General features: G+C 41.8%; 1 protein-coding gene across 2 annotated transcripts; it reads left to right on the top strand.

Moving 5' to 3' along the window:
- The first annotated feature begins 3571 nt into the window (after positions 1 to 3571).
- CBX1 (chromobox 1) lies at positions 3572 to 21507 on the top strand. 2 transcript variants are annotated; one of them, XM_006098920.3, is made up of 5 exons: positions 3572 to 3816; positions 14677 to 14853; positions 15342 to 15519; positions 17106 to 17200; positions 19978 to 21507. In XM_006098920.3, exons 2-5 carry the CDS (start codon positions 14714 to 14716, stop codon positions 20120 to 20122), a joined length of 558 nt encoding a protein of 185 aa, XP_006098982.1. In that variant the 5' UTR covers positions 3572 to 3816; positions 14677 to 14713; the 3' UTR covers positions 20123 to 21507. The 2 variants fall into 2 exon arrangements, with proteins under 2 accessions (XP_006098982.1, XP_014319976.1); XM_014464490.2 differs by lacking the exon at positions 3572 to 3816 and adding an exon at positions 4154 to 4315 and having other exon boundaries at positions 19978 to 21502.
- Positions 21508 to 22318: the final 811 nt, after the last annotated feature.

Below are 22318 nucleotides of genomic sequence, written 5' to 3'. Positions count from 1 at the left end.
AAAAGATGAAGTAATGTCTTAATATTACCAGGAAAATAATTTTGACCATGCACTGTCAAAACTGTCTCTGGCACTCTCAGACTCCATGGACTACACTTGGAGAACCACAGAGTATATCTGCAGTATGTATCCATTCACTCAGCAAATAGTTATTGAGCCCTTTCTATGAGCTGAGAACTGTTTTTGGCAGTGAGCCAAACAGAAAAATATTCTGACCTCCTGGAGCTTATATTTTAAAGAATATACCAACAGCCCTAGCCGGTTTGGCTTGGTGGATAGAGCGTAGGCCTTCGGACTGAAGGGTCCCAGGTGCGATTCCTGTCAAAGGCACATACCCAGGTTGTGGGCTCGATCCCCAGTGGGGGGCGTGCAGGAGGCAGCGGATCAATGATTCTTTTTCATCGTTGATGTTTCTATCTCTCTCTCCCTCTTCCTTCCTCTCTGAAATCAATAAAAATATGTTTTAAAAAAAGAATATACAAACAAACAAAAAAAGAATATAAGGGCTTAGCTTTGCATCACCCACTTGGAATATTAATACATTTATTAAATAATGTGAGTGTAATATAGGTTTCACAAACAGTTGATCCCCTATCTCGAGCTTATTTTGTCAACAATTTCCAACACTTGATAACAGGGCCAATCCTTATCATATCAGAAATGCTAGCAAATTATATAAGTACCTCTCCAAGCAGTGATCCCTTCTCTTGAGAAAACTAATCAATGTCAGGGATATGGGTGCATGATTTGAGAGGTGTAGGTTTTATTACCATCCATTATTACCTGGCAGTCACGTGAGAATCAGACTGACTGGGCAGGGAAGTAAGAGCTCTTAAGTGTATTTGCCTCTTAAAAGAGTGCTTGTTAATCCCAAATGAATAAATCTTTAACAATAGAATTTCAAAGTAGCAATCAGAATGAAACAAAGACTCACACCCATTAGGATGGCTACTTTTAAAAAAACATTGGAAGCATCTAGAAAGGAGAAATTGAAACCCTTCTGCACTGTTGGTAGGAAAATAAACTGATGCAGCCACTGTGGAAAACAGTACGCAGTTTCTTAAAAAAATTAGAAATAAATTTACCATAAGAACCACTTCTGGGTATGTAACCAAAAGTACTGCAAAAGGTATCTCTCGAAGAATATGTGTGCACCCACGTTCATAGCAGCATTATTCACAATAGCTAAAATGTGGAAGCAACCTAAGTGCCGAACAGTGAAGGAATGGGTAAGCAAAATGTGATATATACATATATATATACATATATACAGTGGGATATTCTTCAGCCTTAAAAAGGGAAGAAATTTTAACATATATGACAACATATATCCATAATGTTCTTGAGAACATTACGCTAAGTGAAACAAGCCAGTCGCAAAAAGACAAATATTATAATTCCACTTACGTTGTTAGGGACAAAAATAGAATATTGGGACTAGCTATGGTTATGGGAAATATTAATCATGCTCTGTTAACCATGATTGCCTAATTCTGGTTAAAGAAAGGACATTCTAACCTGGCTGGGAGTTGTAAGCCTCTAGGACCTGGGAGTCAACCTTGGAATGTGGTCCATTCTCATTCAAGAACTGCCTATTATCATGGAAAGATTAACAACCTTATCACCCAATCAGTAGAATCCCACCCCAGCCTGCATTGCCTACTTCCCCATGCCTGTTTAATGGGTATAAAGTTTCAATTTTACAAATGAAAAGAGTTACAGAGATGAGTGATGGTGATGGTTGCACAACATTATGAATGTATTTAAGACCATGAACTGTACACATAAAAGTGGTTGAGATGGCAAATTATATATATATATATTTTAATATATTTTATTGATTTCAGAGCCAAAGGGAGAGGAGAGAAAGATAGAAACATCAATGATGAGAGAAAGTCATTGATTGGCTGCCTCCTGCATGCCCGACATTGGGGATTGAGCCCACAACCTGGGCATGTGCCCTGACTGGAAATTGAACCTTAACCTCAATGTTCACCCACTGAGCTATGCTGGCCGGGCTTAGCTTACTTTGTAAGACTAACTTGAGTCTCTTGTTTATGCCTCTGGAAATCATAAGCAAAATTTGAACTGTTTCCCAAGATTGATATGAGGTTAGCACTAACCAATTCCCTATCATTTAAGAAAATTCTAGTATTATAACTAATAACTGTGAAGAATAAAGTCATTGCTTTCCCACTAATGTAATGCTTTACAACAATATACCTCTAAGCCTCATTCCATGTTTTGGTTTGAGTGCTCCCAGTTTACAAACTGTCTTTAAATCTGTGTGCAGAATAAATGTTTCCTAATTACTACTTATGATTCATTGGTTTTTCTTTGGCTATTTCTGAACCTTAGACACAAGCACGGTTTCTGCCTATTTCTGTTTCTTTGGGGTGACTGGGTGGAGTGCTTATGAAGATAAGGGGATTCTTTGCTAATGCTATCCTTTGGCACAGCTAATAAAAAGGGTAAATTCAAGATGCCATGATGACACCTACCAGAGGGACCTAACATAGTCTAAAGCAAGCACGTCAAATTCGCAGCCTGTGGGCTGTATGCGGCCCAATAACGAATATTTTTGCGGTCCAGCCAATATAATGGTATGTAAAAAACGTTTTAATAAAAATTTTGTAACTTAATTTTTACAATATCCTGTTACACATAATTATTAATAATGAACTACAATGTTCGATAATGACTGATTACTATAATCGTATTGCATTTATTTCCCTGATGGGTCTTATTCGCAGGGGCACCATTTCTCTCCACTAATACTAGCAGTGAATACTAGTATTTTAGCAGCCGATTGCCACATCATTGGTCTTGGACTGACTTGTTTGGTGTGTGCAACAGGAGATACTTCGCTTTCAGAGAACAAAAAGAGTAGGTTTATTTGCGTTACACTTATTTATTTATTTTTTTTTGCGTTACACTTATTAATTTGTGCAGTTCTTCAGTGTCTGGTAAGTTAATGTTTAAGAAAAAATATTTTTATTTAAATGTTCTATTATTTTATGTTAACGATGACTCTTTTATTTCAGCCCTTTGTATTCAGCATGTCTCTATCGAAATAAACCTACGTTTCTATGAAAATTGAAGCTTTTGTTTTTTAGCGGCCCACATAAACTTAAACCTTGTTTATTTGGCCCGTGTTAGCCTTTGAGTTTGACACGTTTGGTCTAATGAGTCAGGGAAGACCTCCAAAGGAAAGTACTCTAAAGGCTGAGAAGTAGGAGCCTTACAGAAATTTGAGGAGGAGGGAATTAAGGATTTCAGAGATATTTGGAGATTTTGTAAAGTTCTGGTGAGAAACCTGTTAAGATTCAAAAATGTTGAGAATGTGAATTACTCTCCAGAAGTGGCTCATCTTTCAGACCAAGCATCAAGGGACGTGCTTACAAAAGCACATGTTCAAATTTTCTAGGTAACAAGGTTCTAAACGACACTCCCCCAACACCTGGCAGTTTAAAAACGAAAACTCCCTGAAACCCTCCTAAACAGTGCGTGGCGGCGTAAGGCGCGCACAGCACCTTGGGTCTTGTAGTCTCGGAGAGACTCTGTGTCCCATAGAGCAGTGCGGCAGGTCGCCGCGCCTGCGCAGTGCGGGCGGCGGGCAGCGCTGAGTGAGAAGCTCTTTTGTTCGGCTAAGGAGAGGGCCGTTGGCTTGGGCCTGCGGTACGCCGCTTCAGTGAGGGGCTCGACCGCGGCCACCCGGCCTGTTGCTTTTCTGGGCGCCACTCCTCCGGCCCCCCCGACGGGACGCGCCAGTAGCGCAGCACCGATTCCTCTCCTGCTCTTGGGCGCTGCTCTGAGGTAAGGAGTCCGCTAGAGGCGGGGAAGCGGCGGGGGGGTGGGGGGGAGGTGCGCGGCGGCGGCGGGAATCCTGGGTGAGGGCCCCCGGCTCACCGCCGAGCTGGGGCACCGGCCCCGCGCCCTTCCCGCGCCGGGCTTTTCCGCCGCGCGCTGGGAGTCGGACGGCGAGCGCCGGAGGGATGAAGGGGGCGGGGCGGCGCATTCCGAGGCGGACGTTGGAGAGGTTCGGCGTGGGCCTAGCTCTCGCGGGTCGCTCGCTCTTCGCGCCCTGGGTAGACCCAGGCAGTGTTACCTGGACTGGGTGGGCGGCTGCAGGATTGCGCCGGAGAGGAGGGACGTGGTGGAAATCGGGGAACGGGACAGGCCGGGCAGCCGTAATGCTTGGACATTAACGCGTTTGGAGGGTTCACAACGGCGAGAACCGAGGCTTAGAAGTGTAACCTGAGAACTTGGGGTCCGGTCGGGGCTCCCAGAGGCATTCCGCTTGCAAGTACTTGGAGTAAGTTGTAAGGGGGTGCTGCGCAGCCCCAGGTGTGGAGGGATGGGTGCGCAAACTGGTACATGCCATACATTGGGAAGGGGTCGAGGAGGAGGAGGAGGAGGAGGAGTTGTTTGCCTGCCTTGGGTCTCGAGGCGGAAAGAGCTGTGAGCGCAGACAGGGGAGGTTTCGAGGGTGAATCCGTGAGGTCTTGAAGATGAAAGGGGAGACCTGGCTGCCCTTCCGTCCGGGTGGGTCCAGTGGAGAAGCTGTAGAAACGTGTGAAGGAAGGATGGTCGGCGCACGCATTCTTCCCTCTTCCAGGCTTTCTGCTGCCTTCACTCCATGGCTCATTGGGAAGTGAAAAGTTCAAGTGCAGCTCTTTCAACTTTGATTCAGAGTTCGTTTCTTAACGATTTTATCGGGGATTGTTACTGGTCGGCCACACAGGGCAGTGAAATGGTAGGAATATGTAGATGAGCTAACATTTAAGGGGTTACTATGTTACAGTTTGAGGGATGTGGGAAATTGGGAGACAAAGAGGGAAAAGTTCCTTAGATCGTCCCACCCCACCCCCAGCCCCTTGGGCTCTTTGTGTGTGTTTTGTGTTTTTTTAGCCAGCCTTGTTGTTGGGAAGTTTGACTACAGAGTGAGCAGTGCTTTACCTCCTTTTCTAAACTTCAAATGAAGGTTTTTCATGAATTTGTATAATATTCGGGCATATATTGGTTTAACTCACTTGAACCGAAGCTGATTCAAAGATCAGTTACACTAGAAGGTCCGGCCCAGAGGAGATAGGCTCCTCAGTTACGGTAAGAATCATGGCAGCAGTTTGAAGTAGTCCTGGAAGGCCCGTGGCTGTGGAATAGATGCGTGAATACAATTGGGAAAGTAGTGCTTTTAGACATTTACATAGGAAGTGGTATGATTGAAGGACACCTTGTTGGAATCAGTTGCCCCTTAATAAAACATTAGGAGTGTTAAGGATCTTCAATCATTTCTAACTTTCCCTGTGGTTCTGTTCTTTTCCCATTGGATGCTGTAGCCTAAATTGTTTTCTTTATCATTAAAAAAATGTAAATAGTGTGTAGCCAGCTGCTTCTAGTTTCTTGATTAAAGAAGACCAAGCAAGGATACCCTAGTCTTCTGTATTTTTGACTACAGGATACTAAAAATTTTCTAACCATACATGGAAAGAAAAGAAGCAACCATTATATCTTCCAGTACCCATTTTAGTGAGTAGGAAAATGTTTCTTTCTGAGTTCACACCATTTAAAACGGGAATTGATGCATTTTTGTCATTTTCTAGTAATTTATATTTCAAAATCTCCCTTTTTCGTATTCTATCTCTGGTGATATAACAGATTTTGCGTTAGACTTGATAGGTTTTTCACTTCATAATAATAATAATAATAGCCATTCCCTTTAATAATAACCCACACATTGAAGGCCTAATAGAACTATGGTATTTGAGTGGTTAGTGTCAGTAATCTGGTTTTATTGTGTTAACTGTGAATGCTTTGGTCTCTGCTTTTAATTCCAACTTAGTCATAATTCTGGTGTAGCTTTCTAATAACTTGTTTCATTTTAAAAATATTTGCTTCATATACAGCTGTTCTGATATTTGCAGATCCCTTTGGCCTCTCAACCCAAATCTATAGTTTCATTCACATCTACTTACTATAAAGGGGTTACCCAAGTTTCTGATTACATCTCAGATAATATTCTAATTTTATTCAGACATCAGTATTTTAGTCCTAGATCCTGGAATTAGAAGGCAGAGATTCCTTTAAAAAATAAAATCGTTGCCCTGGCTGGTTTGGCTCACTGGATGGAGCATCGGCCTGGGGACTGAAGGATCCCGGGTTCAATTCCGGTCAAGGGCATGTACCTTGGTTGCAGGCACATCCCCAGTAGGGGGTTTACAGGAGGCAGCTGATCGATGTTTCTCTCTCATCAATGTTTCTAACTCTCTATTCCTCTCCCTTCCTCTCTGTAAAAAAATCAATAAAACATATTAAAAAATAAATAAATAAAATAAAATCCTTGTTCACTGGATATGTGGCACAAGTTCTTGTTTTCTGCTCAGTAAAGTTTTCCGTCTGGAAAGCATTTGCCTTACAAACAGCCACAGCTAACAGACTAAAAGCAGTTTGGAAACATGAATCAGGAGGACTACAAACTGAATATACTACACATGCCTTCACCTGCCTTTTGATGACGTATATAGTTGCTAATGCTCAGCAAAGGTACTTCTTCCTTGTTTTCCATTTAGGGTTAGTAGGTTAGGTGTATCTTGCTGATCATTCCCTAAAAAGCTGACAGGTTTGGACTTCTGTTCCCTGATTATCTGAGTCTGAGACATTCATCTTTATTGCCCATGTAGGGTTCAACACCTTACATGGCGCCAGACCTACCTTTGAGTGTCTTAAGTGGAAATAGAAACAGAATGCTTTGGGAAATGCAAGGAAAAGAGAAATAATATTCAGCTTGGTTGGGTAGGGAAATGATACTTCATTTGGTTTAGCTTATAATATTTAGCTTCTTAATAGTGAGCAAGGCCATGCATGGAGAAACGTGCAGGATATGTTCAGGTTATGGTTTTCTGTTTTGTATTGTTTTTTAAATATATTTATATTGATTCAGAGAGGAAGGGAGAGAGAAACATCAATGTTGAGAGAGAATCATTAATTAGCTGCCTCTTGCATGCCCTGAGGATCAAGCCCACAAACCGGGCATGTGCCCTGACGGTGACCTTCAGGTTCATAGGTCGATGTTCAACCACTGAGACATTCAACCACTGAGCCATGCCAGCTAGACTGGTTTTCTGTTTTGACAGCAGTGTAGGTTTTATGAGGGAAACAGTAGTATAGAATGGTAGGAACCAAAGGATGTTAGATGTTAAATACTGTGGAGTTTGGACTTTAAGGAGGAAGAGGCCTTGTACACCAGGAATCGAACTGCATCCTCCTGGTTCTTAGGCTGATGCTAAACCACTGAGCCACACAATCAGGGCTTACCTTTTTATATTTTACTAGAGGCTCGGTGCACGAGAATCATGCAGGGGGGGAGGGGGAGGCCGGCATGACATCGTGTCCCTCAGCTCAGCCTGCTCCCTCTCACAGTCAGGGAGCCCTGGGAGCCCTCATAGCCTTAAGCAGAGACTGAGGGGGAGTGCCCTGACCACCAGGGGGAAGCTCCTATGTTGAGCATCTGCCCCCAGGTGGTCAGTGCACATCATAACGACTGGTTGTTCCGCCCATTGGTCGATTTGCATATTACCCTTTTATTATATAGGATGATTTGCATATTACCCTTTTATTATATAGGATCTTTAGGTCCTGGCCTTGTGTCTTACTATTGGGGACTTTGGGAAATTTGCTTTAGTAAGCCTTAGTTTCCTCATTTGTGAAATTGTTCTGAGGATTGAATTAAGTGCCTTTATATGCATTAAGTGCTTTATATTCAATAAGTGTTTAGTTGTTATTATGTTATTGTCACTTAGCCTTAAGGGATTCGCAAAAGCCTGTACTTCTTGGGTGTCCTTATATTCTGCTAGCCTGACCAAACAGCTCCATTTGCCTGGTTCTGAGAGGGTTCCTGTGATGTGGAATTTACTTGGTCACCCTATATTCCACCCAGGTTCTTAGTAAATGCTGATTGATTTGATTTGGTTTTTTAAATAGATAGTATTAAAAGCTAGTAGAGCTGTAGATATAAACTTTTATAGCTATTAATTGACTAGGTCTTAAACCTAAGCTAGAGGGGGAAGGAAAACAAGGAATGGAAAAAGAGACTAGATGAAAGAAAGGATGAAGTGGGTAGTGGTGCGCACAATAATGATCACCTGGTCACTGCCTACCACTCCCCTCAGTCTAGCTCTTTCTTATCTGGCCATGTTTGTATTCCTCATAAAGCAAGCTCTACTTACCTTAGGACTTTGAGCCAACTATTCCCTAAACTTGGTGTATTTTTCTGATTTTTGCTGAGTTGTCTCGTCATTCGGTTCTCTTTAAATGTTACTTAATCTAAAGGTATTTTTTACTAATTTTGTTTTAGATGATCTTTTTAATTTTTTAATGTTAAATACAATTACTATTTGTTTTATTATTATTTTAAAGATCTTTCTTTATTGTTGAAAGTATTACATTTGTCCCTTTTTTTCTCCCATTGACTCCTTATAGCCCACCCCCATCCCCTGTCCCAGGCCCACCCTATTATCTGTGTCCATGAGGTCCAAGTTCATAACTTGTATATGCATACAAGTCCTTTGGTGGATCTCTTTCTACCCACCCCACCTTCCCTCTGAGATTCAAAATTCTGTTCCAGGCTTCTTTGTCTCTGGACCTATTTTGTTCAACAGTTTATTATGTTCACTAGATTCCACATATGAGTGAGATCATGTGATACTTGTCTTTCTCTGGCTTATTTCGTTTAGCCAAATAATCTCAGGGTCCTTCCATGCTGTCTCAAAGGGTAAGAGATCCTTTTTTTTTTTTTTTTTTTTTTTTTTTACTGCTGCATAGTATTCCATGGTGTAAATGTACCACAGCTTTTTTAGCCACTGATGAGCACTTGTGCTGTTTTCAGATCTTAGCTATTGTAACTTGTGCTGCTATGAACATAGGGGTGCATACATTCTTTCTGATTGGTGTTTCAGGTTTCTTAGGATATATTCCTAGAATTGGGATCACTGGATCAAAGAGCAGTTCCATACTTAATTTTTTGAGGCAACTCCATACTGTTTTCCATAATGGCTGCACCAGTCTGCATTCCCACCAGCCATGTACTAGGGTTCCCTTTTCTCCATGTCCTCGCCAGCACTTGTCATTTGTTGATTTGTTGATGGTAGCTATTCTGACAGGTGTGAGGTGATACCTCATTGTCGTTTTAATTTGCATCTCTCTGATGATCAGTGACTTTGAGCATTTTTTCATATGTCTCTTAGCCATCTGTATGTTCCCTTTGGAGAAGTATCTATTTTTGCTCTTTTTTTTTTTTTTTTAATCCTCACCCAAGGATACTTTTCCATTGATTTTTAGAGACAGAGGGAAACAGAGAGAGAAATATCAATGTGAGAGAAACACATCGATTGCCTCCTGCACACGCCTTAACCAGGTGTTACCACTTTCGTTTCTGGTTTTACTTATTTGGGTCCCCTCCCTCTGTTTCTTGATGAGTCTGGCTAAAGATTCATCAATCTTATTTATCTTTTCAAAGAACCAGCTCTTGGTTTCATTGATTTTTTTTTTTTCCGTTTCTATGTCATTTATTTCTGCTCTGATCTTTATTATGTCCTCCTTTCTACTTACTCTGGGCTTTTCTTCTTGTTCTCTTTCTAATTCTTTACATTGTAGGGTTAAATAGTTTATTATTATTATTATTACTATTATTATTATTTTTTGAGGTATACCTGTAATGTTATGAACTTCCCTCTCAGGAATGCTTTTGCTGTGTCCCAGAGGTTCGGGGTTGTTGTGCATTCATTTTTATTTGTTTCCGGGAAGTTTCAGTTTCTTTCTTGATCTCATTGGTAACCCATTCATTGTTTAATAACATGCTATTTAGCCTCCATGTGTCTGACTTCACACTGGGGATCAAGCCCACAACTCGGGCATGTGCCCTAACCAGGAATTGAACCGTGACCTCCTGGTTCATAGGTCGATGCTCAACCACTGAGCCACGCTGGCTGGGCTGATTACAGCACTTTTGATATAATTTGGTTGCCAAGATGTTTAGGGGAGTGGCAAGTATTGTTGGTTAAAGGCTTCCCTCCCCCCAATATGCTGCAACACTGATCTGAGTTCCTTTGAAATTTTCTTGCAAGTAATTCTAATTGAGAACGCTCCTTCATACTATCTCTGCTGGTGTTTAGAGACGGCCATCTTCAGGGAGAGGAGGCTTCCTTTGAAATAATCCATTTGGAAGCTATCCTATCTAATAAAAGAGAAACATGGTAATTAGCCGTACATCCGCTACCCTTCCCATTGGCTAATCAGGGCGATATGCAAATTAACTGCCAGCCAAGATGGCGGCCGGCAGCCATGCACTGAAGCGAACAGGGAGGCTTGCTTGCTCCAGTGACCGCGGACTCCAACGTTCCCCGCCTGACTTGCCGGCCTCTCAGCTGCAACTCTAAGCAACTATGTTGCAAATATAGAAGCTAAACCAAACCCCAGAAACCTGCGTTCGTCAGCTGGGCTTCAGCCAGCCTGACCGCAACATTGTATCAAATACAGAAGGTAAACAAAGGCCAGAAACCTGCTTTCAGCAGCCAGCAGCCGAGGCCTCAGAGCTAAAGCTGGCCCAGAATAAAAAAAAAAGAAAAAAGGAGCGGTTGGGAGCTTCAGTCACCCGCCAGCCTGAAAACGGCCCTCAGCCCCTCACCCAGACTGGCCAGGCACCCCAGTGGGGACCCCCACCCTGATCCAGGACACCCTTCAGGGCAAACCAGCCGGCCCCCACCCGTGCACCAGGCCTCTATTCTATATAGTAAAAGGGTAATATGCCTCCCAGCACCGGGATCAGCGGAGCTGCGAGGCCTCCCGGCACCGGGATCAGCGTGACAGGGGGCAGCGCCCAAACCCCCTGGTCACCCTGCGGCTCTGTGTGTGACAGGGGGCGGGGCCACAACCTCCCTATCCGCCCTGCTCTGTTCGTGACAGGGGAAGACGCCCCAACCCCCTGATCGGCCCTGCTCTGTGCGTGACAGGGGGGAGCTCCTCAACCCCCTGATCGGCCCTGCTCTGTGCATGACAGGGGGCAGCGCCCCAACTCCCCCATCGGCCCTGCTCTGAGCCCGACCAGGGGCTGCACCTAGGGATTGGGCCTGCCCTCTGCCACCCGGGAGCAGGCCTAAGCCAGCAGGTCATTATCTCCTGAGGGGTCCCAGACTGCGGGAGGGCACAGGCCGGGCTGAGGGACCCCCGAGTGCACAAATTTTTGTGCACCGGGCCTCTAGTAAGAGAATAATTGCCTATCATATTTAAGGAGACTCTTGGCTCTTCTGAAGGTACTAGATTCTATAGGAGGAGTGGGTTGCATTCTACTGAGTTTGAAAACAGTTTATTCAGAAACCTAGAGAACTACCTATAAATAAGGGGGATAACACGCTGGGAAGCCTGGCTGAGAATCTTCTATGTAAAGAATCCAATCTCTGGAGGTAGATGCTGGGAAGAGCCCGTTAAGAAAGCTCAAGAGAAAAGTGGGAGTCTGTTTTCTGCATTCTTTACTTCTTATTTTAATTGTTCTTAGGACAATGATTTGAATAAAGATGTAAATCAAGAGGTCTTACTTTAGATTTCCCCATTTAGGAAATTTTCTTTACCTAACCTTAAGGATTTTATTCTTCTATTCTCTTACTCGTACTCCCTGGGGCCATGCTAATGATAAAGGGAAGAGAGGCTTATAGTAGCTAGAGATTAGCCTGAAGCTGACCTGACCCTTTTGGTTCATAGTATCAGGATCAGATGGGCAGTATTCAATGCCATTTATTTTTCTTTTTTAAGGATAGATCTCATTTTATTATTTTTCAAAGTAAGTTTATTGGGGTAACATTGGTTAATAACATTATAATTTTCAGATGATAGATTATAAATTGACATCTGTATACTTAATTGTGTGCTCCCCACCCTAAGTCTAGTTTCCTTGCATTACCATAAGTGAAATGCTTTTTCTTTTTGTAAGGCAATTGTAGGTATTTAATGTAGATAACGTTGAGCCTTAAATAGCTCTGAATTTTGATGCCATAGTAATAGAATACCTTCCTTTCTTAAATTTAATTACTTAGAAGGGTTATTAGCGGACAATTATGTTTTTTGGATCATCTGTAACCCATTGTTTCCCTTCCATCTATTGAGAAAGGGAATGTCTTCCAGTTTTCAAGTCCAGAAAATGTAGGGAGTTATCTAGCCCTTTGTTATCTAAAAGTGATTGTCAGTTTATTTTTCTCTGCTCTTTTTAACCAAAGACTGACCATGAATCTTGCTACCCCTTCAATCAACAGTGAAAATAAGCAGACAAGAAGTAGCACTTGTTCTTGGGAAAAAACATTGCTGCATTTATCCAGAAGGAAAATGGATTTTTCTTTATTTATAAAATAACATTTGTCATATGGCAATCAGAATTTGGAAACCTGAATAAAGCATCTCCCTTCAGAAGCACAGCTTCTGAATCGGGCACAATGAAGCTATCTGGGAGTTAGCCAAAGGTTACATGAAGTCCAGTGATTAGTCTGTGGAAGACTCCTGACACTTTCTCTAACGCAGTGGTTCTCAACCTTCCTAATGCCGCGACCCTTTAATACAGTTCCTCATGTTGTGGTGACCCCCAACCATAAAATTATTTTTGTTGCTACTTCATAACTGTAATTTTGCTACTGTTATGAATCGTAATGTAAATATCTGATATGCAGGATGTATTTTCATTGTTATAAATTGAACATAATTAAAGCATAGTGATTAATCACAAAAACAATATGTAATTATATATGTGTTTTCTGATGGTCTTAGGCGACCCCTGTGAAAGGGTCGTTCGACTCCCAAAGGGGTCGCGACCCACAGGTTGAGAACCGCTGCTCTAACGGATAGAGGTTTTGGGAGTCAAGAAAAGTCAGTCTTCAGTATGTAAATAGAGAGAAAGAGTGTTGAAAAGATACTCTTAGATTTGTGTTCGGAAGGGGGAAGGTACCTTGGGTGTTGCCTTAGGCCACACACACTAAAAGCATCTCAGAAAACATTGTTTTGCATGCTCTGCAAAAGTTCAAAATACCTAGTGGGGAGAAGTGTCTACATGTTTTTCTTACTCGACCTTAAGCTTCAGGAAGACAGGGACCATTTCTTACTCTGTTGAATCTCCAGTATCCAGCAATGTCTAGAATTTTCTAGTAGCCAAACAAATGTTTGATTTTTCATTGTCAGCATTGTTCACAGATGCCGACATGGGAATATCTGAATGTAAACCTAAGTAAGCGTCTGTAGATAAGATTCATAATGATGGCCCTAGCTGGTTTGGCTCAGTGGATAGAGCATCAGCCTGCAGACTGAAGGGTCCCAGGTTCGATACCAGTCAAGAGCACATGTCTGGGTTGCAGGCTCCATCCCCAGTAGGGGATGTGTGGGAGGCCGCCAGTCAATGATTCTCTCTCATCATTGATATTTCTGTCTCTCTCTCCCTCTCCCTTCTCTAAAATCAATAAAAATATATTTATTTTTTTAAAAGATCCGTAATGATGATCTTGACTTTTATGAAAAGTTTGTTATATTTCATATAGTCTATAGATGGACTATTTCTAAAATACATTCTATCTGTACAGGCCAGTTTTAAAGTATTTTGAAATTTCTACAACCAATTTAACCAAACCAAATTGGCATTGTCTTAAATTCAAACATGGTAGTAACTTCTTTATTGTTTGGATCATCTGCCATACTCTTGATTGATTGTATCTCATTCTGGGCAACTGATGCATCAATTTGTAGATTTTGTCCAGTTTTGTAGATCAGTTTTGTTGTGTTGGTATCTTATGGTGCCACCTACTGACACAAATTGGTAAACCATAAGGCTTTAAGCCTACCAGGAGTCAAAGAATTATATGAAGGACAAAAGAAAATAGATTTATAGGGGACTAGAATTTTAGCACTGGAAAACCCCTTAGAAAGGTTGATGTATTTTAGGAATAAAATCAGGTTCTATTATCTGTGATAACTAAGCTCCCCCCCATTTTCCAAAAATTTTCAGCCTTAGAAATAAACTAAATACAATGAGAAGTTAACAAGAAACTTGTGACGTATAAATTAATGGTGGCATTCAGAAAAGACTGCATAAAGAATCTTGAGGGGACTTAAAAGAGAGGGTGTTTTAACAGTGCGGAGGAATGGGTTATATACATATATAAAAGGGAAAATTAAACTAGACATTTAATAAATAGGACAAACTATTTCCCACAGTAAAAAATCAAACCCGGTACTATAATGAAATGGAAAACAGAATAGAAAAAGTACAGATCAGGGGGTTATATGTATATGTTTGATGTATATACATTATTTTTTAGGATTGATTTTCTTTCAATATAATATATTTTAGATATGCTTTATAGTGAAAGGGGTATTGGGAACTTTTTAACTTAGAATATGTATAAAAATTTCATGTAGCTATACAAGAATAAGTTTTGCTGTGAGATTAGTTGGAGCTATTTTATGAACTAACTTTCTAGCTGAGTATATCAGCAAATTTCATTGTGTATTGAAGGTGAATAGTCATAGCACTTAAGTAAGCAACACACACTATTAAAGTCATCTATGATGTCCCTGGTTTTCTTAGCATCCATATATTCACATAACCAACAAGAGTGTGCCCTTACATCCTTTTTCTTTTCTTTATTTTAGCAGCGTCACCCTTTATACCAGAAAACTGGCGGGCACTATGGGGAAAAAACAAAACAAGAAGAAAGTGGAGGAGGTGCTAGAAGAGGAGGAAGAGGAATATGTGGTGGAAAAAGTTCTCGACCGTCGAGTGGTAAAGGGCAAAGTGGAGTACCTCCTCAAGTGGAAGGGCTTCTCAGAGTACGTTTCACTGACCTGGGTGAATCCATTCATTTAATCACCAACTATTTCTCAGGAGTCTAGTAATGTCAAGGGCTAGGGTGTTTCAGCGGGTGCAGTGTGACTCAGGCCTGGCCTTCATGGCTTATAATCTAACTAGGAAAATGGTCTGTATGTATAAAGTGCTATAATACAAGACAGTGATTTCTGAGGAACGATTTTGTGTGTGGCTTTAGACTTATACACATTTGCAAGAGAAAGTACATTTTTTTGAAAGAGGCGTTTCTAAATTTTCAATTTGCACTAAAAAGCAACCCCTCCTCCCCCCATCCTTGACCCCAAGTAATTTTAACTTTGCTCAGTTCTTGATCTTGGGCAAAATCTAGTTACTCACTGTTAACTCCTCTTTGCCAAGGACACATGGCTCTTGTCCTCCTGTGCTGCTTTCTCCTTTTTATGAGTATGCTAACTTTAAGTGGAAAGTGACTCACTGTGTGCTCTGATTTCAGTGAGGACAACACGTGGGAGCCAGAAGAGAACTTGGATTGCCCCGACCTCATTGCTGAGTTTTTACAGTCGCAGAAAACAGCACATGAGACAGATAAATCAGAAGGAGGCAAGCGCAAAGCTGACTCTGATTCTGAAGATAAGGGAGAGGAGAGCAAACCAAAGAAGAAGAAAGAAGAGGTAAGGGTAGGAATAAGCATTGTTACTAGCCAGAATTCTTACTGCTGTCAACGAAGCTGAAAGCCAGCTAATTTCAGTACTTTTGTTCTGCTGCTTCTTAAATATGAGCAGCCATCTCTCAGTCCTTTTGGAATCTTAGGCTAATGCTTACAGAGTATTTGGGGGCTCATTACTCTCATAAAGCCAGCCACATAATCTACTTTTATTTTATGTGAAGGTTCAGGAACAATTCATTCCTGTAAGTCAGTAGCATTCAGTGTTTTGTTTTTTGGTTTTTTAATATATTTTTATTGACTTCAGAGAGAAAGGGAGAGATAGAAACATCAACAATGAGAATCATTGATTGACTGCCTCCTGCGTGCCCCACACTGGGGATTGAGCTTGCAATCCAGGCATGTGCCCTGACCAGGAATCGAACCTTGACCTCCTGGTTCATAGGTCGACACTCAACCACTGAGCCACACCAGCCAGGTTATTTTGTTTTTTAAAAAATAGTTTATTGATTTTTAGAGAGAGGAAGGGAGAAGAAGAAAGAGATAGAAACATTGATGTGAGAGCACAACATTGATCAGCTGCCTCCTGCACTCCCCCTACCAGAGATTGAGCCCACAACCTGGGCATATGCCCTTGACCAGGAATCAAACCAGCAACTTTCTAGTACGTGGGACAATGCCCAACCAACTGGGCCACACCAGCCAGGGTTCGGTCAATGTTTTAATCATTACAGGTTCAAGGTAGCTATTTTAATCCATTCTCAGTACCTTAAAGTAAGTTGTCTGTTTTATATATATATACATATACATACATACATATATATATGTATGTATATGTATATATAAAACAATAAAAGGATAATATGCTAATTAGACCGAATGACCTTCTGGACGACCACACTATGACACCCACTAGCACCAGGACGATCATCGCCCCATGATTGCCTCGCAGAGGGAGGCTCAGGCCACCGACCAGTGGGCTGTGGCAAGTGGGCAGGGCCTTCCTCTGTGAGGGAAGCCTGAGTCCCGGGTGCCGGACGGAAGCTGGCAGCTGGCGGAAGGAAGGCCTACTCTTGCATGAATTTCGTGCATTGGGCAGCCTCTAGTGTGTGTGTGTGTGTGTGTGTGTGTGTGTGTTAGTTATTGGTTTGGGGGAGGCGGGGAGAAACATCAATAATGAGAGAGAATCATTGATTGGCTGCCTCCTGCACGCCCCACACCTGGGATCGAGCCCACAACCCAGGCATGTGCCCTGACCGGGAGTTGAACTGTGACCTCCTGATTCATAGGTCAACACTCAACCACTGAGCCACGCTGGTTGGGCAAATAAGTTGTTTTTTGAGGGTGATGAAGCCTTTGTTAACATTTTTTTTGCTTTGAGTTCTATGTCCCTTTTTACACGTGGGGAAACCTCAAGCATTTCAGAGCTTGATGGGATAATCATTCAGAACAATTCTAAAAGGATTGGAACCATGGTATTGGTGAAATATTGACAAAAGAGTTTGTGTACATGAATTAGAGAAACAGGAGTAACTCCAGTCTGGATAGCAGCCCCACGTACTTAAAATTGTTCAATCCCTCTGGTTTTTGCAGCCAGAAAAGCCTCGAGGCTTTGCCCGGGGTTTGGAGCCTGAACGGATTATTGGAGCTACAGACTCCAGTGGAGAACTCATGTTCCTGATGAAATGGTGAGTCTGCCAGTGGCTCTGTGTGTGTTTTTTTTTCCTCCCATTTGTTCCATGCCAGAGAAAAGAGCTGGACCTTCGAAATTCCAGTCACCCAGGTGTGAAATCTTTAAGATGGCATAGTCCTTCGATAGTGACCCTCGGCCTGACTGTCAACCTGGACTCATGATTTACAGGTAGGGGCCCTTAGGATTTTCAGATTTTTGGCCATTTTTTTAGGAGGTGGGAGAAAATCTAGAGTGGAGAGGGTATGGGGAGGAATCACATTTCACTTTCCTAAGTGAAAGGAAAAAATATGAAATGTGATTGAACCATCCTCCCCTTCTACCACCTCCTTAATAAAGATTAGGCTGTCCCCAGGCTCAGAAATTCTGTTAACTTCTCTGACTTAGGAAAGAATTTCTGTAGTTTTTCTTTGTCCTTAATTGTTAGATTCTTTCCAATTTGTACAGATTCTACAGTTCCAAGATCAGCCAGCAGGGGTCATATACTGAGCATAGAGCATGTCTACATTTTTCTCTATTAAGTATAAACACCAATGATAGCAATACTCTATGAAATAGCTTAATGGAAACAGTTGTAACCCCAAATTTTGGATAATTTCCCTACTCTGTCCAAAAGGAAGGCATCCCTTTTTTTAAAAAAATTGAAAATGCTTGTGCTTTTTTCCCCTCAAGTGGATCTCAGTCATTGTTTTTAAAATATATATTAGGAGTGAATAATTCTAAGCCTTTGCCTATGAAGACAACATTATAGGTGCTTTGTCCTTTGGCCAGTCTAGAACCTTCTCTGAAACTCACATTTGTACTAGCTCTTCTCTAGAAGGTGGCTAGAGAGGTCTAAGTTTAACACCATAGGAAGCCTGTGTCACAGCTAGCTAAACCTGTTTTCTTCCTATGCATTCCTTGGGTGTTTACTGAATCTGACCTTCTTTTAGCTGATTTATTGCTAGCCCATAAAAGAAGAGGGTTTTTTTTTGGTTTTTATGTGTGAGGGGTGGGGGTTTTTGTTTGTTTTTAAGGTGCTGCATTTGGAGGGAAAGAACTGATTCCAGGAGTTACTCAGTCCAGCTAGAGTACACTTTCTCTATCTGCATTTCACCTGAGTTAGAGTAGTGTCTTCATGTTCCTTAAGATTACACTCCTTTGGTTGACTCACTGCTGTGTGTAAAGAGTATAGCTGAATATAACCCTTTGTGTTAAAGATTGATTTTGATTATAAAACCAAGTTCATTTTGAAGTTATTTTCCTGGGGGGTGGAGATATTTGTCCATTTCCAAGAATAGCAAATATTCCTATGCAGTGAAAGGATTGAACTTACTTCTGAGGACATTGTTGAACAAGGGGCAGCCTGCTTCAGGTTCTGATACTGTTATACTCCTTTCTCTCCCATTTTTTTGAATCCGTTATTCAAAAACATACCTTACCAGCTTCGTCCCTGATACTGTGGAGCTGTGGAGCTTTGGTTTACCCTGTTGCTGGGTTTCTGGAACTTTTGAGTGGTGCCTCATCAGAGATTCTATCATACTAGATGCCCGGGCTCCCTCGGGCTGGCCTACGGGGATTGGGCTGAAACCGCCTCTCTGACATCCCTCAAGGGGTCCTGGATTGCAAGAGGGCGCAGGCCAGGCCGAGGGACCCCATCAGTGCACGATCGGGGCTGGAGAGGGACTGCGGGAGGGCTCCAGGTCATGTCCGGCCTGTCTAGCCCAGTCCCTATCAGCTGGACCCCAGCAACAAGCTAACCTACCAGTCGGAGCGTCTACCCCCTGGTGGTCAGTGCGCATCATAGCGACTGGTCGAATGGTCAAACAGTCAGAGGGACACTTAGCATATTACATATTAGTCTTTTATATATAGATATCTACTGCCTGCCCTATACTACAACTTCCATCTGAGACATTCCCAATGACCTAAAGATAGAGTGTACTCCTTTGTCCCTTGGAATAGATGTGATTTTTTACATTTTGAGAACATTTTAATATTCAGAAGAATATAGAACAGTGATGGTGAACCTATGACACGCGTGTCAGAGGTTACACGCAAACTCATTTTTTTGGTTGATTTTTCTTTGTTAAATGGCATTTAAATATATAAAATAAGTATCAAAAATATAAATCTTTGTTTTACTATGGTTGCAAATATCAAAAAATGTCTATATGTGACACAGCACCAGAGTTAAGTTAGGGTTTTTCAAAATGCTGACACGCCGAACTCAAAAGGTTCGCCATCACTGATACAGAGAATTACATTATAGTCCAGTCATTTTCTACCTCTCAATGTTGAAGAACCATTTCAAAGCACCTGGGAGTTCTGTCATATCTGTGAGCATGGATTTGGTAATGTTAAACGGTATAATTATGAGTTAGCAAGAAAGTATTCACCTGCATTGGCTCTAGCCAATGTGAGATTGGTATTCAGTGTTATACAGCATAGTATGAAATCCTATTACAAAGCCAAGATCTCTCCATGGGACCCCAGCAGCTGGCATATGGCTTTTGGAAGAATGTGGTAGTCTCTCTTCTTCCCTCAGAGAGTCGTGCTTTTTCTGGCCTTTCCCAGAGGTTCAGATGTGATAGATTGAGTTAGATCACTTACCTTTTGACAAAGATACTCAAAGGGGATTTTCAACAGAATATCTACAAGAATGTCACTTAACCAAAAGCTGTCAGTAAATGCTGCTTTGGCCATATTAACACCCTCCCCTAGTTTATGCTTCTTACCCAAGTTGGGAGACCACTAACACCTGGTCTCAAAGTCTCTCTGTGCTTTATTCTGCAGGAAAAACTCTGATGAGGCTGACCTGGTCCCAGCCAAGGAAGCCAATGTCAAGTGCCCCCAGGTTGTCATATCCTTCTATGAGGAAAGGCTGACGTGGCATTCCTATCCCTCAGAGGATGATGACAAAAAAGATGACAAGAATTAACTCTCCTGAGTATCAGCCCCTGTCACATCTGACTGTGGGTTTCAAGTGGGGAGGGGAAGGAGTTCTACTTGTCTTGATACCATAGAAGTGGCTTGAGAAGATGTCCTTTGAAGAGCCAGTATAGTTTCTGTGCCCTACAGCAGCCCAAGTGCTTTAAAGCCGTTCCATGCTGTATAGTTTGCACACCCATCCATGTGGAGGGGAAGGAGGGTAAGTGTTTCAAGGCAATTCATTCTGCACTTTGCTGAGAAAAGCGAAGGGCCTTCTATGAAGGACAAAACTTGCAGAATGGGTATGTGTGAGAGCAAAAAGATACTGTAGATCTTCAAAGCGCATCTCCACAACCCACAGCCTTCTTCCCAATAGTGTTAACTGCATTTTTACAGCGTAGCATGTGTGTAGTTTTTGGCTATTACTGCTGTATTATTTGGGGGTGGGAGGGATGGGGTAGGAAGGAAGATGAGTAGGATTGTTTTTATTAAAATTTGGGGCCTGGTTGGGGAAATGGTGAAACAATGAAAAGAAGAAACAACTAATGATTTGGTTTTGTGTCCAGAATATTTTCTTTTAAGAAAATGTAATTGGCAATCTAATTGAGGACTCTGAGAGACTGTTTAAAAGCTGTGAATGCCTGAGACTTACAGGCCAAGGTGTTCCCTGCCGGAGATTAATTCTTTTCCCAACAAAGGACTAAGCCAGTTGATAAGTTACCAAAGTTGCCATTTGGGGCAGGGGGAAGGGGGATGGAAATTAGTTGAGAAGGGAAAGTCTTTTATTGGAGCATATATATAGGCAGATCATTCTGTCTTAGAGGTGCTAATTCTTGAAATTGACAAGACCCTTTCTCTCCTAATTATGAAGCTATAGATATTAGCTTGTCCATCCAAGCTCCTGGCTGAGGTATTTGGGGGGAGGAGAAGAGGATGGTATAGGAGGTGTGAGAGTAAAGAGAGGGGGCCCATGTTTTTAGGATGGAGAAACTCTTGGAGCCTCTCTGTTTTTTGAACTTTGAACTCTGAAACCATTGGTGGCAGGGTTCGGTCACTGACAGCACAAGTTCATTGAATCACTTCAAGAGTTGGATTATTTCAAAAGCCCTGGTCTCAGGAGAAGATTAAACTTTCACTTTCATACTGGGGCAGTGGTTCACTTTAAGACACAAAACAAAAATTCTTTTTTTTATCCCAAGAATTAATACCCAAAATGCTGTCTTGACTCATGAAATCCGTCAGTTCTTGACATCATCCAGACCTACATCTAGACCTTCATTGTAAAATCCTTTTAGGCATGTGTTAGATTTCTGTGAAAACTTTGTTTAAATGTAAACTTCATACAACACTGTCAGTTTTTGTTTTAATAAAACTATATAGATTTATAATCCTTGATTTGTCTTAAGTCTTGCCAGAAACCCTCCTTGCCTTTTATTACCTTGTAGGTTCAGCCTGTTGGAAACGTGTACACCTGGATGGTTTATTTCTTGAACACTGTAGGCTTGAGGATCTGGCGCCTGGCCTGCATCTTTGAGTGGTCTCACTATGTTAATTGAGTAACTATTTATTGAGCATTTATAATTGCTGCAGAAACTGTAAATGTTGTCACATCATTCTGTCTTTCTTACTGCTCAAAGGTTGTTTGTTCGGCACTCTGTGACCTGATAACACTTCCAAACTATGATATGCTTGGAAACATGAGTTTTTTGAATTAGGTTTGGCTCCTGGTTCATGTATTTCATAGATTTGTGTGACCTTAGCTAAATTCAACTTTCCGGAATTTTCAGGAATTAGCCTTGGATTTGATTACTGAATTAAAATATCATCTATTTTCTTAATGTCGTTTTCTGCCTATAATTCTAGAGCCAAAATGGGACTTGACTCGTCGTTTATAAAAAGGGAAAGTGGGATTTCCACTGAGATGAAATCAGTGTAAAATATTCAGCTCCCTTAGTACAAAGCATTTGTTTCAAGTAAACTGATGTGTAGATACTGTTTTCAAAATGTCTTTTAGGAGTTTGGGGGGACATAAGGAAAATTGAGCTGGGAGGCTTTTTCTTTGCAGAGGTCTGAGGGTATGTTCTTGGAGTTGGCAGCAGCAGAGCAGTCAGTAGCTAAATAAAAGAGAGTTGGGGGTGAGGTGGGCAGTGTTCTGGTTCTGTTCTGCATCATAAGATGTACTGAAACTAGCCTTCAGCATTGGTTT

The sequence above is a fragment of the Myotis lucifugus genome, unplaced genomic scaffold (genome assembly GCF_000147115.1).
Source record: "Myotis lucifugus unplaced genomic scaffold, Myoluc2.0 scaffold_254, whole genome shotgun sequence".
NCBI lineage: Eukaryota > Metazoa > Chordata > Mammalia > Chiroptera > Vespertilionidae > Myotis > Myotis lucifugus.
Note: the sequence above shows the minus strand (reverse complement) of the source record. Positions and strands in the feature narration are given on the sequence as shown.